Here is a 17,985-nt window from a genome sequence, read left to right on the forward strand (position 1 = left end):
TCCATTCCTGGTAGATAAATATCCACACCACAGAAAGGACCAGTTCCTGGCATTCTCAGCGGAAAGACCAAAACTTTAAGCATACATAGAAATCAGTATCTCCTGCCATGAAAACTGACCCTTACTGTAGGATTTCAGGACCCTGATGGATAGAGTAAAAGAGCCTGGACCATTCTGTATGTAACTTTTCTGGTAATCAAGCAGAAGATCTCTGAACTAATTTCTTGTGCACACAGTGATAGTGCTGTATGTACACTATTAATTAATTTAGATATCTGTGGGCCCAAAGAGGGACCTGGACTTTCTGTACTAGGGGCTATATGGGACATTGCCCATCCAATATTCAGATACACGTGCAATTAAAAAAAAAATCACACCCAAGTGGGGGAAAATAAAGTAGTCATGTTTTCAATAGCCAAAAATAGTTATTTATTAATAATTTAAGGTTTTACATTCTTATAATAAATTCCATCTTTAAACTTTTACACCATGAATTAGAGACTCTCCCTTATTGGCAACCATGTGCAAGTTCACCTTGCATACACACAGGTACACATGCTCACACATACTTCCAGTTTTATACAAAAAGAAAAAAAAAAGACACAAAATATTGCATTTGAGGTGAAGCTCCCTGAAGAGTTTGTACAGAGGTAATGCACTGTTTAGCACATCTGAAAATTCTTAAAAAGTGAAAAAAAATCTGTTTGAAGACAAATATTTACAAAAGGTAAGGCAAAAAAAAAACTTTAAAAATAATGAGAGGAAAAAAATATTAAGTGGAGCAAGAAAAAAAAATCATCATGGGGGGGTGGAAAAAAAGTGGGACGGGGGAGAAGGAGGGAAAAAAAGAGACTGCACCTGTTTGGAAAATCCGAGTTGCAAACTTCTGACCATAGATAGCCATTTTCTGTCAAAGAAAGTTTACTTCAATTGAACAATCAAATTAAGCATGCTGCAAATGTATTCTCTGCAATAGAAAAGAAAAACCCACAAAAATGCATAAAGAGAACAAAACTGTAGATGTCCCTTAGGCCAATTTCTTTTATGTATGTGAAAATTTAAAAAAAAAAATAAAAACTTTGCCAATCGATTTCAGATTAAATATTTACATTGATCAAGTAAAATTCTACAGAGTCCTGGCAAACAAGTACTCCAAATACATCGAGCTGAAACCTCTCTCTTTGGCTCCTTTAAATTCAGAAAAAAGAGACAGTCTTCACTGAAGACAATGATGTATGTTACAGATCCAGATCCGAAAGCAAAGAAGGAAGTAGGACATTTCCAGTCACTAGAGAACATGTGCTCATCACGCTGCCTGGGCTCCCCCGAAGCGCTGGAAGTCCTCAGTTCCAAGTCACTGCATAGGTGGGGGCGCGGGCACTGAGCGTTTGCTGCCTCCCTTCTGGCAACAGGGTGCGTTCCTTCTTGGAGAACTCTGGCAAGTTGCCGCCCTTGGCGATAGCCCATCCCAGTGCTGCGTAACCTTGCCTAGCAGGCATTGGCAGCTACTTGCCCACACTGGGGACCACAAAAGAGAAAGCTGCATTTCTTTGCCGCTGTCAAAGAGAAACCACTGAGGATTGATGGCACAAGCCAGCCAATCGAGGGGTGCAGGCCCGGGGGCTCACGTGGACTGCAGGGAGTCCACTTGGAAGACGTTCTGGTTGGAAGGGGTGGTGAAGTACAGCTGCTGGTTGGATGCGCGATTGTCACAGGGGCTGCTGAGGCCCAGAGTCCGCTCAAAGTCCAGCAGCTGGCCCATGAAGTTGAAGTTGGGAGAGATGTTGGATTTCTTCATCTTGACGATGTCGTAGGCATCGTTCATGGACAAGTTGAGCTTCTGCATGAGGTACGCCACTGTCACGGTGACCGAGCGGCTGATCCCTGCCAAGCAGTGCACCAGGACCCCGCAGTTCTTGCCCCGAGCTTCGTCTGCACAGAGGGAGAGAGAGGAAGCACATGAGACAACAGCTATGAACTGCTCCAACTGGGGCCCAGTCTGGTCCCAGTGACTGCTAGTGTAAATCAGGAGGAACCCCTTGGAGAAGAGGGGAGCTGCACCAGGTCACAGCCAATGGGGAGATGAGGCAGACACCCCAAGTGCTTGCAGAAAACTGGTGAAAAACGAATCTGGGTTGAAAGAAAACAAGATGTAGTGAAGAGTATCCCCAGAACAGTGCAGACTTGTATTAGCACTGGGATCTAAAGACCCTATTTGTATTACATTTCTGACCAAAAAAAAATTCTTTCTAGGTAGATTTGCCCCAGCGGGTGAATGCTGGAAGCCCAGCAATATGTCACTGAATGCTTTTGATACAGACAAGCAGACTGCAAAGGTCTATTAAATTATTCTCCAACTGTTGTGCTGCTAACAATGGAGGTATTCAGGCATTTTAAAAGAATGAGGGAAGTCACAGGGGACAGCCCATTAGGAGGAACAGGATGTCAACATTGCTTGAAAATGGGTTCCTTTGTAATAGGAAATGCATTACAATGCCTGGAGATTAGTTTCTTTGTGGCTCCCAGCCCACATTTCTTCCTGCTGTGCTCAGATTACCTACATTCTGCACTATTACCGGTATCACTCAACCGGATTACAACACAGCTTTCTAACAGATAATATGATGCCCACAACCCGCCCTTTGAACCCCCCCATCAATTAATGATAATTCTACAAGAAAGGAGACATGGGTTACCATGGAAGTTGAGCAAGAAAAAACAATGCTGAGCTGAATAAAGTAATACAACAGTTTGGAGGTGTGTTAGGGACAGTAGGTATGATCTATTCGAAAAGGTATAGGCTCAGCTATTTTCGCTCCAATGCCTACCGATTTCAGCAAGGGCTTATATTGCAAAACCAACGGGTGCTATTATTTGAAGTAGCGTTATTTCAGATCTAGCAGAAACGTTAGGGCTAAATGGGGTGCAGTTATTTACAGGAAATTTAAATTAAAAGAGCACACGTTTGAAAGTGCTGCAATTATCTACAAGCTGCGCCCAAGAGCAGCAAGGCCATAAATCTGAAGTTTCTTTTAATCCTACTTCTCACTTGGCAACAAAGGAGAACATTAAAAGCATTGACTCAGGGGGTGGGATTTTTTTTTTCTTCCCCAACTGCTGTGAAATAAGGGAAAGAAAAAAAAATAAAAGCATTTTATATTTATATATGGCCAGGGCAGACTGTTCATAATTCCCTAAATGGGACACCCGGGGCTGGCAAGCTACTCCCTGTCTGCTCAAAGTCCGAACACATCTTTAACATTCTCGTGACCTGTGAATGCGACTGATAATTCACCAGGCCTCTGCTAAACCTGGAAGGACACGCTCTCCCCGCCCTCGCAAAGGGAAAGGCAGCTCGCAAAGTAAGAGAGCTGTGCAACAGCTGGGCCTCTGCTAAGAGACAAAAGAGATGGAGGGTTTTAAGCTGTGCGGAGTGGAAGCAACTGGTGGGGACGGAGTGCCAAGGAGAAGCAGGTCTCACCTATGAAAGAGATGGCCTCAGGGAAGAACTGGGACAAGTTTTGGCTCCAGTGATCGGAGATGGGGATCTGCTTATACTTAAACTCCCCGGCGTTCTCGAAGAGATTGGGCAGGTTGGGGGTCACGTTCAAGATGTACTTGATGCCAAACTCCTCCAAAACGTCCAGGTTGGTGGAATCCTTGGCGCAGCCCAGGTAGAGGTAGGGTAAGATCTCCACCGGGAAGGATGGCTGGTTGTTGGCCAGGGGGCTGCCGTCCGAGTCGGTGGCGCTGTTGGGGTCCCTGTCGAGGTCAGACTCGATGTCAGAGGAGGAGTCAGAGCTGATGCGGAGCCCCCCCAGGCCCAGCACGGGCAGCGGCGGGGAGCTGCTGCTGCAGGAGCTGTCGAGGTTGGTCTCGCAGTGCAGGGCAAACTCGGCCTGGAACTTACTGAAGCCGCCTGGAGGAGAGCGGGCAGGCAAAAAACAAAAACAAAACAAAAAACCAATGCAACCAGTGCAGCCGCTGCCCCCAGATGGGCCTCTCAACCACACTCCAGCTCTTCAAGGAAGCCACAGTCCCTTTTGCCCCCTCCCTGCCTTCATGACAGCCTCGGCCCTACAGAACTGCCCCCCCCCACACTTCTGATCTCCCACCCTCCAGCTCTGCAAGAAGGCCAGAGCTCCTTCCCCACCATGAGAGCCTCAGCCCTACAGAACCCCCCATGCTCCAGCTCTGCAAGGAGGCTGCTGAGCTCGTTCCTCCCCCCACGAGGAACAGCTCTCCCCACTTCAGATCCCCCATGCTTGTAAGGAGGCCCCTAAGACCTTTTCCCCCCTGTCCCTGCCAAGGAGAGCCTCAGCTCTCCAGATTCCCCCCACACTCCAGCTCTGTAAGAAAGCCACTGAGCCCCATGAGAGCCCTGGCCCTACAGATCCTCCCCATGCTCCATCTCTGCAAGGAGACTGCTGAGCCCTTACCCCACTCTTGACAGCCCCGGCCCTACAGATCTCCCCCCACCCTTGAATCCCGCCCCATGCTCCTGCAAGGCCACTGAGCCCCTTCCCCCCCCATGAGAGTCTCAGCCCAACGGATCCCCCCACACTTCAGCTCTGCAAGGAGGCTGCTGAGCCCCTTGCCCCCCCCATGACAGCCCCGGCCCTACAGATGTCCCCCACTTGCAGATCCCCCCCTCCCCTTGCTCCTGCAAAGGGGGCAACGAGCTCCTTCCCTCCATGACAACCCCAGCCCTACAAATGTCCCCCACTTGCAGATCCCACCCCCTGCTCCTGCAAAGGGGGCAACGAGCTCCTTCCCTCCACGACAGCCCCGGCACTACAAATGTCCCTGGCTTCAGATGCCCCCGTGCTCCTGCAAGGAGGCCACTGAGCCCCTTCCCCCGTGAGAGCTTCGGCCCTAGAAATGCCCCCCCCCACCCTTCAGGTCCTGCAAGGAGGGCACCGAGCTCCTCGCCCCGACGCGAGCCTCAGCCCTCCCTTCCCCGGCGCGGGGGCCCGCACCTTCCAGGTAGTAGGCTTTGCAGCCCTCGTCCTTGAGGCGCTTGAGCAGCAGCCCCAGCACGGTCTCGCCGCTCGTGTTCTCGTTCCAGTCGCTGCTGCTCTCGTCGTAGAGCACGACGGTGTCGGTGCCGCAGCGCCGCGCGAAGCGCTCGCGGTCCTCCTCGCTGCTGGAGAAGAGCGAGCGGAGCGGCAGGTTGCCCTTCTGCAGGCGCCGCAGCATGATGCCCGGCAGGGCCACGCTGATGGCCGACTCGATGTGGGACGACTCGTAGAGCTCCTGCGCGCGGCAGTCCATGAGCAGCAGCCGCTCGCTGCCCCGCTCCAGCTGCTCGTTGAGCCACGCCACGGTCTTGCTGATCGCCATGTCCGACGCGCCGGGCGCGGGCCTGAGCGTCTCTAGCATGGGGAAGGCGGGCTCGGCGCGGCGCCCCTCCGGCTGCGGAGCACGAGGCTGGGGCCGCGCGGCGCGGCGCGGCGGCTCCCTCCACCCGGGGCGGCTGAATCACCCGGCCCTCCCCCGCCGAGCTCACGGGGAAGCCGGGCCAGCCCCGCTCCCCGCGGGCATGTGGGCGCCGCGCGGCTTTTCTCAATGGAGCCGGCGGACGGCTGGGGCTCCTGCCGCTCCGCTAGCGCGCTGCCCCGCCGCTCTGGCTCCGTCGCGTGCAGCTCGGCAGCCCCGCTCCCTCCTTCCCGCACATGATGCCCCCACCCCCTTCCTCCCCCCGCTCCTCCTCCTCCTCGCCGCGATCAATGTCCCTTTTAATCAGCCCCGCGCACCCCCCGTGCCAGCAGCTCCTCAATGGATACAAGCATGGAACGTCTCAATGGATACATTCTCTCGGCCAGCCAATGGGGGCGCGCGGAAGGGCCGGTTGCCGTGGCGACGGGCCGGCTGGAACAGGTTGTGTTGATGAGTTTGTCATTCACAAAAACGGAAAGGAATTTCCGCTCCGGATAAGCCGAGTGCAAACAAGCGGCTCAGCGGGGGGAAGGAGAAAGAGGAGGAGCGGCCTGGGGGGGGGAAGGGGCAGGTGAGGGGGGACACAGCCGGCCGCGGCTCAGGTTTCCTCCTGCCGAAGCTGGGCTGAGCGCGGACGCAGCCAGCGGTGCAGCTATGCGAGGAACAAAAGGCACCTTCTTCCCCCTCCAGATCCCCTCCTAATCCTTAAAAGAACCGATGCCACGAAGGCGGATTCCCTCCCCTTCCCCCGCTCCTTCCTAACTCGTTGGCGTTGATCTCAGCCGGGCTTTTCATTAAAACACCCTTGCAAGCCTGCGCCGCGCCAGGCGACTCGGCGGCGCTAGCTCTGTCCCCGATTGATCTTTGCAGCGGGGAAGGAGTTAAAGCCCGATTCATAGAAAACGGGGGTCGGGAGGGGCCTTGGGGAGGGCATCGCGTCCAACCCCCTGCAGGACCAACTAGTGCAGCCCCAGCCCCATCTGCTCCAGCCCCCCTGCGCCAAGCAACTGGATCCCCCGACTACATCACTCCGGCCCGGGCTTTGTCTACCCGGGGCTCAAAAACCTCCAAGAATGGGGAGGCCACCACCTCTCGGGGTAACTTCTTGCCGACCCCCCCTGTGCCGCCCGGATTTGATTTCTGAAATCAGACCCCCCCCCGCAAGAAAAACGAAAAGAAAAGCGGCCCCGATCCGGGGGGCCGGGGCAGCACGGGCCGGGGGGCTCCGAGCCCGCCGGCGCCGGCCCTGGCACACCCGGGCGGGGGCGGGGGCGGGGGCGGGGGCGGAGGTGGCGCTCGGGCCCGTCACGTGGCGCCCTGCCCCGGTGGCAGCTCCCCGCCAGCTCGCCCGCGGCTCGGGAGGCCTGCCCGCCGCGAGCGCTCGGGATCCCGCCGCGGGCAGTGCCGAGGAGGGCGGCCCCTGGTCTTAGAGGCTTCCCCCGCGTGGCGAGTGATCCCGGAAAGAAATAATCCACGGGGTTGATCGCGACGGGGCGAGTTTAGGGCAATGCTTTTCAAAGCAGGGGTGGCCAAGTCACGCTTCATTTGGGAAGAGGTTTATCCTTCCCCGCCCCCCCCAGGATTGAAGGGGGGGGGTAACAAGTCCTAGCCGTCGTGCCTCTGTGTAGCGGCAGATGTCCTCGGCTCGCCTCTCCGGGAGGGGGTGGGGGGAGCCCGAGCCGGGGCTGGCTGCGGGGGTGGGTTTCAAAGGAAGGGATGGGCGCAGGGAACCCGCCGCCCCCCTGATCCGGGCCGGGAGCGAGACGCCGCTGTGCGCCGAGTCGTGACTGCCCCTCCCCCCGCCGCCCCCGGCGATCCCGGCCCGCGCAGCGGGGGGGCGGCAGGTGCCGGGGCAGCCCACGAAGGCGGGGGTCTGCGGGACCCCGCTGGAGGATCGAGGCTGTGCTGCCTGCGGGAAGGCGGCGAAGCAAAGGGCCCTGCTGAGCCTCAGGGATTCCGGGGCAGGGGAAAAAGCCAAAGCCCGACCTGTGCTCCCTCTGCATGTCAGCAGGTCCTCTTCGCCACTGCCAGCCAAGGGCGCTTCAGGGGTCTCATCAGCCCCTGCACTCTAAGGAGCTGCAGGGGGTGCCTGATCCCTGCGGATTTTCTGGCGGCGCCGCTTTGAATGAAATACATCCTGGTCTACATTGCTAAGCCTGCTGGTAGTCCCTGCCTGGCTCTGTGATCCTTTCTGTGACATTGCTCCCACTTTCTGAAGTGACGGATGGCCTTCTCCCAGACAGGGGAGGGGGGCCCCTGAGCCTTAGATCTCTGCAGTAATAAGGCAGAGATTATTTAATTTGATTTTTGGTTCTAGGTCAGTGATTTCTGCCCTTCTAGGTCAGTGGTTTCTTCCTGCTCCTTCTAGGTCAGCAGTTCGCCACCTTTTTGGACCAGGACCTGTTTAAAACATCGATGGCCAGTCCTGACCCCATAAATAGTTTAAGTAGAAAACTGCCCCCCACCCCCGCCCCTCACTCTTGTCCCCCACTCGTGGGAGAGTGTGTGGGGTATGGGGGGGGGCCCTTGCAGGCCGAAATTCTCATATGCGAGTTCCCATGTTTCTCATGTTTTTCTCCTTGAAAGGAGAGTCCACTTCTAAAGTTAGTTGATCCATTTTTAAAGTTTGTTCATGACCGTTTTATATGCTCTTGCACCCCATTTTTGGGCTGTGACCCACCTGTTCTAGGTAACCTGGTGGTATGAATCCTCCTTTTATTTTCTGCACCAAAAATCTATGTTAAAAGACGGATGCAGCATTAGTCACTCAAAATGTAGGAAATGCCTATCTTAAGGTTGCAAGTGATACAGTAGTAGCTTTAAGTACATGTTCCCCTCTGCCGTTTCAGAGGTGGCTGCTTCTAAAATGGGGCATATATGTGTTGTGGAGAATGCACTGTCCTTCAGTGCAGTGTTCAGCCCAAATGAGGCGGGCCCACTGTTTTAACACTGGCAATGCTCTGCTAAGGACAAGTCACTCAACTCTCTTTCTAAACTGCTGCTGGACTGTTGTTATAAAAGACTATCATTACCAAACTGTGTGGATCCGTTACAATTTTTGCATGCTCAGAATGTGGGCCGAGCCACACAGATGTTCATAGGCACAGCCACCCTCTTACTCCCTGCCAGACTTTAACTTCTTACTTTCACCCGCCGTAGTGCTGAAGTAAAGCTTGTAGGCTCTTTGGGGCTGAGACTGCCTTTTGGTTGTCTGTTAGTACAAGGGCTCACATGACAGTTCCTGACCCATGACTAGGGCTATTAGGCTCTATGGTAAACCATATAATGAAGTAGTTACCAAAATTCAACTTTTTTTTTTTTTTAATAATGGCAAAGTGTTTTCTGGCAGCAATCTCAAACGTGCTCAGAGTCTTTTTCTTAACATTCTATACAAGGCTTTCTGTAAGGATAGACAGTTGGTTTACAAAATATCAGCTGGAAAAGTGCAAGTTATGCAAGACAAGAGAAACTACAGATAGGGGCTCAGAATGAAAACTCTTTAGTAACCTTAATTGTAGTTCTCTCTTAAGAGTCATAGGCTGGGTACAGACATTACACTTTTACTAGTATAAGAGATCAAAAAACAGTCTGTACCTGTACAGAACAGACATTCAGCACACATAAACTGACTTAAAAATGGTGGAACTTGATTTAAAATTCCCCCCTTTCCCCAAGGGCAAATGTGTGTTTTGTTCGCTACTGAACTAAATGACACCACTTACAAAAAAACACGTAATTTAGATCAATTCTGCCTCAGGCTTTTTGAGTGTCTGTATCTAGCCACAGTTATAGAGGAGTAAAGCTGGAAGGGATCTTCAGAGGTCATCTCGTCCGAACCCCTGCCTGAGGCAGGATCACCCCTAGCCAAACCATCCCATATAAACCATAAACTCTATGTAAGACTACCATCAGCCCTAAAGCAATACAATTTTTTGCCAGGTATATAGAAAGTATAACTTTCTGATCACAACATGTTTTTAGGAAGAAATAATATATTAGGATTATCACTACAGAGCATTTTTATGGCAGTTTTATGACGATGTAAAATAAAATTATAGTAATTAGACAGTTTAAGTGACAATTTCATTTTGTGAAAGCTTTATCAATCCTAATGAAATATTTTCCTTATAATGTGATAACAACTAATAGTAGGAAGCACTTAATACATATCTTTTATCTATAAATTTGCCCATGTTTAGGAAAGGTGAATAAGCATTGCTATTGCCATACATGACTGGAATTTTATAAATAAGTGAGAACAGAGCCCAAAATGACAGCAAAAACTAAAATGAAGGGGTCTCATTCATTGGATGGAATAGGTATTTCATAAATGGAGAAAGGTATGCACAGTTATACAATGTCATGATGCAATTTTCCTAGTACTACATCTTGATATTGCAGAGTTGCAACACCAAGTTTGCAAATGCTGCATCACTGCAGAATTAAGTAGACTGATGACTACTGAATGATAACTTCTGGTAACAGCCAGAGTCTCTTCCACCATGTTCTAGTGCTTAATCACTTGATGAGAATTTAAATTAAACGGTAAATTACAAATCAAGTCTTGCTTTCCATTCCCATTTCCATTCCCATTCCCCTCCCTCCTTTCTTTCAATAGATATGCATGCACTGTTAATAGCTGCGAGCATGGGGCAGACTTGGTCACGTAAACTCCCATCTGATGTTGGTTCTAGGAGAGATCTTCACCTGAGTTTCAGCTGGGTGTCAGCGGGAAAGGAAATTGCTCTTCATATATCTTATAATTCACCTGACCTTCTACAGCCACTAGTCAGAAGGAGGATAGTAGGAACTGCCTTGCCACTTGGCTTTTTCACCTTCTCCCAAATTTAACATTTCATTTGGTGGCAGGCAGAGCTGGCCTTTGGACTCTGAAAAGGTTTTTGTTGTGTTTTGTTTTTACAGCTTTCATCCTCCCCCAGTTTGGGAGTATGAATGAAATCCTCTCTTGGGCAGAGGCCCAGGAAAGGCTTATACATCACTACAGTCCTGTGTTGATGGCTTTAATTGCACAGGCTTCCTGATTAGTCTCTGCACCCCCTGTGTAAAGGCCCACAAAGTCCTTGGAACATTTAAGGGCTGAGATTTTCTGAACCGTTTTGCAGGATCTAGGCACATAGGGCTGATCCACAAAGGAGATGTACACTCAGAGTTACAATCCTTAACTTCTATGTGCTCTGCCATTTGGCAGAATCCAGAGCCCTGTTTAGATGTTCGGGCTCCTTATATAATACAGAGGAGAATTAGGCACCTAACAAAGGCGTGCAGAAAGCCAGCATGGTGTTTCAAATCACTTGATAAGAAACAGGAAGACACTCTCAGAGAGTCAGTTGGCTAATTCCAGCAGAGCGCTTGTGGTTGAGGATGCCAGACTGAGAAACGCAGCTAAGCCAGGTTAGTTCTTACTCACGTAGAAACAGTATGAATGCACTACGGCTGTTTCTCCCCAGACCGGATGGACCAGTAAATACAGCACTTAGCTGGGATGTAGCAGACTGAGGCTTAAATCCCTTGTCAGTCTAATTTGGAACAAGGATTTATGCCCAGACCTCCTACTTCACGAGAGTGATCTCAGGAGAGGCCTATACAGTGTTCTGAGATATAAATCTCTCAATCTCCCTGCTTCACTTTGCATAAATAATTAAATAACACTGCAGCAAGAACTTGAACCTCGGTCCTCTGTATCACAGGCAAATCCCTGTGAGCTCTCTCGGCTGTGTTTTATGCAAGGCCTGATTTTGCTGGCATATTCTGAGAATGCCTCCTGAAGTCGACCCTACAAGCAAGACATGGAGGGAGAGCTGCTTTGTGAAACCAGCCTGGGCTTAGGCATCAAGCTGCTCACTAGTGCCATGACTTGGGTGGCTCAGCAGCAGAAAAACAGGTGCCTCAAGAGTTAGGCAGCAACTGAGGGGCTAAATTTTGGATTTAGGCATATTAAGGGACAGTTAAACATGTCCTTTTGTGACTCTGGCACCAAATTCCTGTTCATTTCAGTGGAACTGTACATCTAAATACCTCAGCCTGTGTCAAAGAAATCTCAGCCTAGCTATCTGGTGGTAGATCTGCTATACTGAACGAACAGTACCCTAAAAGGGGGGGAAATTGCATTTTAGACATAAGAACATAGGAATTGTCATACTAGACCACAGTATTTGTCCATGAAGTCCTGTACCTTGCTATTAGAACTCTTTTGTACAGTTCCTTCAAAAGAAAGTGAAAGCGCTTCATAATACATTTTACTTGTTTCATGTAAAGCGCAAACAATTTAGGGAAGTGAGATATAAATGATTATCCAAAGCCCAATTAGCTTAAATAATTCCTGCAGTTGGAGGAATAATACACTGAATAACTCCATTTAGGAAATCCTTCTGACTCAAGTACTTTCCTTGAAACTGGAAATAGCTGAATGACCTCAAGTACATTTTTAACCATGCCTCATACTGAGGTAATATAATTAGCAATTACTTAGCAGCAATACTTTAAAAATACTTAATGGGTGCTAGAGAAATGCATTTGTTTGTTAATTTCTAAAAATATATATATAAACAGAGTTCACGTGAATTTAGTTTCCCAATTGCCATCGGTAGAAGAAAATGAAGTTTTAATTGTTATCAATCTGGAATCTGATGAGAAAGGCCTACTAGAGAGGAAGAAAGTGAAGACCAGTGATTTTGGAAGTGATACCAAAAGGTACAGTAGCTACACACATACATGAAGGACAGTTGTATTTAGAGGACTAGTGCCTCTATTCTCCTTTCCCAAGACCTTGGTTAAATAAAGTTGCTGATATTTGTACATGCCACCCCAAGCAGCCCATCAACATATCAAAGAGCAGGGGTTTTATTTGGCAGCAAGTTATACGTGAGCCAAGGAGTCTCAGTGGGCAAAATTCATTCATCTGCAGAGAGACAGTACAAGACTCGGGCTTAAATGAGGTTCAGATAGTGTGATGGTCCTTTGCACAGGGATGAATGGGTATAGGATGGGTATAGGATGTTCACACTGAATTCTATTAAGCAGTCGTGTGAAGCAAGGATGAGTAAATCCATTGCCCATCACTAAAACCAGATCCTAAATGTAGGAAGCCAGATTAAAGTTAAAAAAAAATTAAATTCTTCTCTAGTAATAAATTACATATCTTAAATTTAAAAAATGAAGATAAAAGCTTTTCTTACCATGGCAAATAGACTGTGTTCTTGTATTATACACAGTAGAACACCCTTGTTTAAAGAAGTTTCAAGAAATTGATGAGACAATTTTTGAAAAATGTAGCAGCAGTCATCACACGAACCACCTATTCCTGACAGGAATACCTGTACATTGGTACATTGCTCAAATTACACTTTGCAAGATTGTATATGTACCTATGATAGTCCCAATTATATTTTGAAAGGTTTTGAGGGCATGAAGCAGCAGAAGCAGCATAATTGAAGTGTCTCACTTCAGTGAAGTTATGCCAGTTTATACTGTCTGAAGATCTGTCCCAGCATGAGGTGTCAGATGTATTAATCCTACTAGGAAATAACCTAACACATTTAGCATTCCTTTCCCCTATGAGAAACCATTGGAAACAAGTCTCTGTTCCCTGTGCTAAAGAGTTGTTTTCTTCTGGGTTTCCAAGCTCCTTCTCTCTAGTTCAGGGGTTGTCAACTGGGAGTAAGTGTACCCCCGGGGATACTTGAGAAGGCTGTAGGGAGTATGCATGGGCGGGCAGGGATGGATTGTACCACGCATGATCCCGCGCTGCTATGCAGGTGCTGCCCACCCAGCTGGACACGAGGGCGGGGGAAGCTCGCACAAAGGCTGCCACCGCTCCGTGTTCAGCTGTGTGCTATCTCCCCGCTCTGTGTCTGGCCATGCGCCAGCACCCCTCTCCCCCAAAAATCCACGTCCAGCTGCTCGGGGTACACTGATCCAAAAAGGTTGAAAACTCCATCTCTAGTTAGCTGCTCTGCCCCTTGGGAATAAAGTCTATGGAGGGCTGACAGGTACTAGAGTATGGAAAGAATAAACAAGCACCAAATTTGCTCAGCACCGGTTAACAGATTTGTGCAGAGGGCAGAAAAAGAAATGAACATTCATACCCACAAAAGGTTCTCATACTGGGATTGGTTTATTTAGGAAAACAAATGCACTCCAGCTATCTTGCATCATGGGTCTAAAGCCATGGTTCTCAAATTCCTTAGTCTCAAGGTACCCCTTGGAAAATTTCAGCTATTAGCTTGCACTCAGTTTTTGACCGTGGAGAAACAACAGAGCAATTCTTCTATTGCAAAGAATTAAGAAAGACTATAACAGGTCAGAATGTTTTTTACACCATGGATTCCTATTTGAAATCTCAAATTGTGTAGGTATTTTCACACCTAACAGTGCTAATATTGTGCAGCACCCCATGGAACCCTTCAGAGGATCTCACAGCACCCAAGGGTACCTCAACAGCCTAGTTGAGAATCATTGGCCTAAAGAGAAGGCAGAGAGGAATCCAGTCCAGGTAGGTATTCACGACCCCAGTTTTCAGAGCACACTTTCACACAACGGTTAGAACAAGCACTCTGATTCTGAGGAAGACCAGCATGTTATTCAGCATCAGGCTATCACAGAAGTAGGGATATGCAGAGGCAACTGAAACTTACAATCAAAACTTCCCTTTGTTTCACAGCTGAAGTTATTAAATAAACCTAAATAAGGGCCCATTTCAGCAACCATATCCAAGTCCATTGTCTTCAATGAGACAACAAATGTGCTAAAAGATATACATGTACTTAAATACACCTGTGACTTGGGGCATAGATTCTATTTCATCTGCTTCATATCCAAAAATTGGAGGTATAGGAGACAGACCAGAAGTACAAAGAAAACTGCCAAACTTCAGCTGTGCAAAAATCCAGTGCACTTCTTGTGTCCTATAAATCATCTTAATACTCCCCCTTTATCTGGAAGTTTAGAAGTGCTTGCTTTTCAAAAGGAAAAATAATAAGAGGCAATGTAGCATGAATCAAACAGGAGGAAAAAAGGATAATGCCCTAAAAGATGAGTGACTTATTAAAAATACATTGGACAATGCTGAGTCATGCAGTTTCCTAAGCAATTATAAAGGAATTATAGACTTCTGGTATAAGAGCTTTTTAAAAATGTATCTTGGAGATGTGTGAGTTTAGGTTCTGGATTCTCCATGCATTGGAAGAGACATGCTTGTTAGTCTCATTACTCGTTGCTCTAGCCTGGTTTTCCTACACTGCGTCCCCTGGCAGATGTTCAACTAAAGGCACCATGGGATCTGATACACGATCCCAACAATCATGCTTTCTGCCATGCTATCCTTGCAGGAGGGGCGATTGTAGTATCAAGGATCTGATTCCCATCAAGCCATATTGTTGATGAAGGGGGTGCCTGGGATCATGCTCCCTCTGCACTGGCAACTAGGAAGCCAATCAGTTGATCCATGCTCCCAGCCTCAGGAAAATATCAGAGTCAAGGCTCCAACAGGCCCCCCAGGGCTGGGAGCTCTGATCAGCTGCCGTTCCCAGTCACTGGCGTACAGCAGAGTCAAGGGCTCCGATGCCCTCCTGCGGCTGGGAGCAGAAGCTGATGGGTGCTCCCAGCCTCAGGGGCACATCGGAGCCCTTGATTCCTACTGGCTGTGGAGGCTGGGAGCGGCAATCAGCTCATCAGCCCTCCCAAGGTGGGAGCCCTGATCATCCTGGCAACGTGCGATTTGAGGCGTGATGGAGACCAACCACGAAGTTACATTTCTTATGTAATAACTTAGTGGCTTATTCTTTATTTTATTGGGCCATTAATTGTATTAACATGTGCCTTAAGTTAATCAGGGTTAATCACATCTTAAGTGTAACGTCTGCCAGGGGCCTTTGTTCTTAAGAGGAATGAACAGTAACAACTATTCTCTCCAATATTTCTGGTCACCTTTCAGTATATTACAGTGCGTGTGGTATGGTGATAACAGTGTGGTTCCTTGTCTCAGCTCACATTATTTATTCAGTGAATAGGTACTACAATCATATCAAAAGAGGTAAATTAGATTAGATATTATTTTCTGAGAGTAATTTGATAATCCCAATCTAATTGCAATAAAAAAGTGTAACTCCTCCCTCCTACGTACACTGTACTTTCCTACGTACTTTCACTATTTGTGTGTGCACCTACACCCTTTTCATGGCTCCTTATGCCTGCTCTGCTACTTCTGTATTACGGCTATCCATGGTCATAGATTCATAGATTGTAGAGTCAGAAGGGACCACAATGGATCATCGTGTCTGTTCCCCTGCCCCTGACAGGAAAGAGGACCGAAGTCATAGTTTCATAGTAGCTAGGGTCAGGAGGGACCTGAATAGATCATCTAGCCTGACCCCTTGCCACAGGAATGAATGCTGGCTTCACAAGACCCCAGACAGGTGATCATCAAACCTCTTCTTGAATTTGCCCAAGGTAGGGGCGAGGACCACTTTCCTGGGAAGTTGGTTCCAGATTTTGGCCACCCTAACTGTAAAATATTGCCTTCTGATCTCTAACCTAAACTTATTCTCCATCAGCTTATTACCTTTGTTCCTTGTCACCCCAGGTGGTGCTGGGGAGAAAAGGGCTCTACTTATTTGCTGTTGATCTCCCCTGATGAGTTGTAGGCAGCCACCAGGTCCCCCCTCAGCCTCCTCTTGTTGAGGCTGAACAGGTTCAGATCCCTCAGTCTCTCCTCATAGGGCCTGTCTCTTGTGAAGACTGAAAAGATCCAGATCTCTCAACCTCCCTTGTAGGGTCTTTCACGGAGGCCACTAATCATGCGAGTGGCCCTCCTCTGGACCCTCTCCAGATTCTCTGTGTCCCGCTTGAAGTGCGGCGCCCAAAATTGAACACAATACTCCAACTGCGGTTTGACCAGTACTGCATAGAGGGGGAGCATCACCTCCCTTGATCTGTTGGTCATGCATCTGCTAATACACGACAAGGTGCAATTGGCTTTGTTGATGGCCTTGTTACACTGCTGGCTCATGTTCATCTTGGAGTCAGCTATGACTCCAAGATCTCTCTCAGCTTCTGAGCTGCTGAGCTGGTCATGCAGCTTTAACTATTTTGCTTTGTTAACTGCCAATTGTTTTTTAATAATGTGTTTCATGTTTGACAGATGTGGTAGTGATTCAATTTAGTGCTGTGTTCCCATCAAGACTCAAAAGCTAAGCAGGTCTGGACCAGATCAGAATTTGGTGGGAAACGTTCAAACACGGCGTATGTGCTTTACAGAATGATGTTGGCGTTTCCAAAGGTTCACGCTAAGCCTGCAGTGATCCAGTATCCCAGCAATGAGCTTGCTGGTGCCATGTAACTGGAAAATCAATTTTTTAGGTAAGATTTCATAACTTCTTGTGGTTAAATTTCTCTTGTAAGGGTTGTTAATCATATCCTAGCCACATTCTGGGTGCATGTCACTTTAAGGGCCAGAGTAGGCACCAGGACAGCCGGCAGGTGTGGGCCAGAGTAACAAGCCGGTCACATGACCTCAGGATTGAAGGAGGGGATTGAAGGAGGGGGCTGAGTAGCCTCCATTTTAGACGCAGGCTCTCAGGGCTGAGGCAACAGTCTGCTGCTGGCAGCCACAAAGATACCACCTGGCTGCTCAGGAACATCTTAGAGGTAAGGGCAGGAGTTATGGGGATGGCAGGAGGCTCATGGTCCTATGCATGACTGAAAACTACACCCTGCTGGGGAAAGATGGCCTGGTGGGGCTGCCCATGGCGGGGTAGCTCCCCAGAAATGCCAGGCCAGTTGCCTCCCCCATGAAAGGCAGGTATGGGCACCTTATAACCCTAGCCCCACTACCCAGTGGGTTACATACCGTGTCCAGTTTTGGGCGCCGTACTTCAAGAGGGACACGGAGAATCTGGAGAGGGTTCAGAGGAGGGCCACTCATATGACTAGTGGCCTCCATGAAAGACCGTATGAGGGAAGGCTGAGAGATCTGGATCTCTTCAGCCTTCACAAGAAATGGCTGAGGGGAGACCTTGTAACCACCTACAAGGACAACAGAGAATTGGTGATGCGCTATTTACCAGAGTGCCCCAGGGAGTAACTAGGAACAATGGGTGCAAACTAGTGGAAAGTACATTTAGGTTAGACATTAGGAAGAATTTTTTTACAATAAGGGTGGCCAGAATCTGGAATGAGCTGCCAAGAGAGGTGGTACTATCACCTAACTTGGAGATCTTCAAGGGGAGGCTGGATAGTCACCTGCCTGGGGTCATCTGACCTCGGTCCTTTTTCCTGCCAGAGGCAGGGGGTCGGACACAATGATCCATTGTGGTCCCTTCTGACTCTACAATCTATGAAGTGGGGGCAGACAGTGGGGCCAAGCATGCTTACTGAGAGGCACCTGAGCCCAAGAGATGTAAGACCCCAGGGCGCTAGTGTAGGGGGCAAAGTGTGGCCAGATACGCCTAGAGAGACGAACCTGAGGCCAAGGGTTCTAAGATCCTGATGCCTCAGAGTGGGGGTGGGGTGTTGGCTGCAGGAGGTGGC

At 48.9% G+C, this 17,985-nt stretch overlaps 1 protein-coding gene and 1 long non-coding RNA gene across 3 annotated transcripts in view; one reads left to right on the forward strand and one right to left on the reverse strand.

Moving 5' to 3' along the window:
• Window positions 1-405: 405 nt before the first annotated feature.
• DUSP6 (dual specificity phosphatase 6) lies at window positions 406-5,657 on the reverse strand. Its single transcript, XM_090042660.1, has 3 exons — window positions 4,980-5,657; window positions 3,482-3,919; window positions 406-1,932 (listed from the first exon to the last, which is right to left on the reverse strand). The coding sequence occupies exons 1-3, from the start codon at window positions 5,380-5,382 to the stop codon at window positions 1,625-1,627; spliced, it is 1,149 nt and encodes a 382-aa protein (XP_089898786.1). The 5' UTR covers window positions 5,383-5,657; the 3' UTR covers window positions 406-1,624.
• A 154-nt stretch (window positions 5,658-5,811) lies between these two features.
• The window catches only part of LOC149865918 (uncharacterized), a 66,253-nt gene continuing 54,079 nt past the window's right edge, over window positions 5,812-17,985 (forward strand). For both annotated transcript variants that reach the window (XR_016441806.1, XR_016441807.1), the window contains exon 1: window positions 5,812-16,815. This is a non-coding gene — a long non-coding RNA (uncharacterized LOC149865918). The remainder of the gene's footprint in view (window positions 16,816-17,985) is intronic.

The sequence above is a fragment of the Crocodylus siamensis genome, chromosome 4 (genome assembly GCF_052110815.1).
Source record: "Crocodylus siamensis isolate JL-2025a chromosome 4, ASM5211081v1, whole genome shotgun sequence".
NCBI classification, from domain to species: domain Eukaryota; kingdom Metazoa; phylum Chordata; order Crocodylia; family Crocodylidae; genus Crocodylus; species Crocodylus siamensis.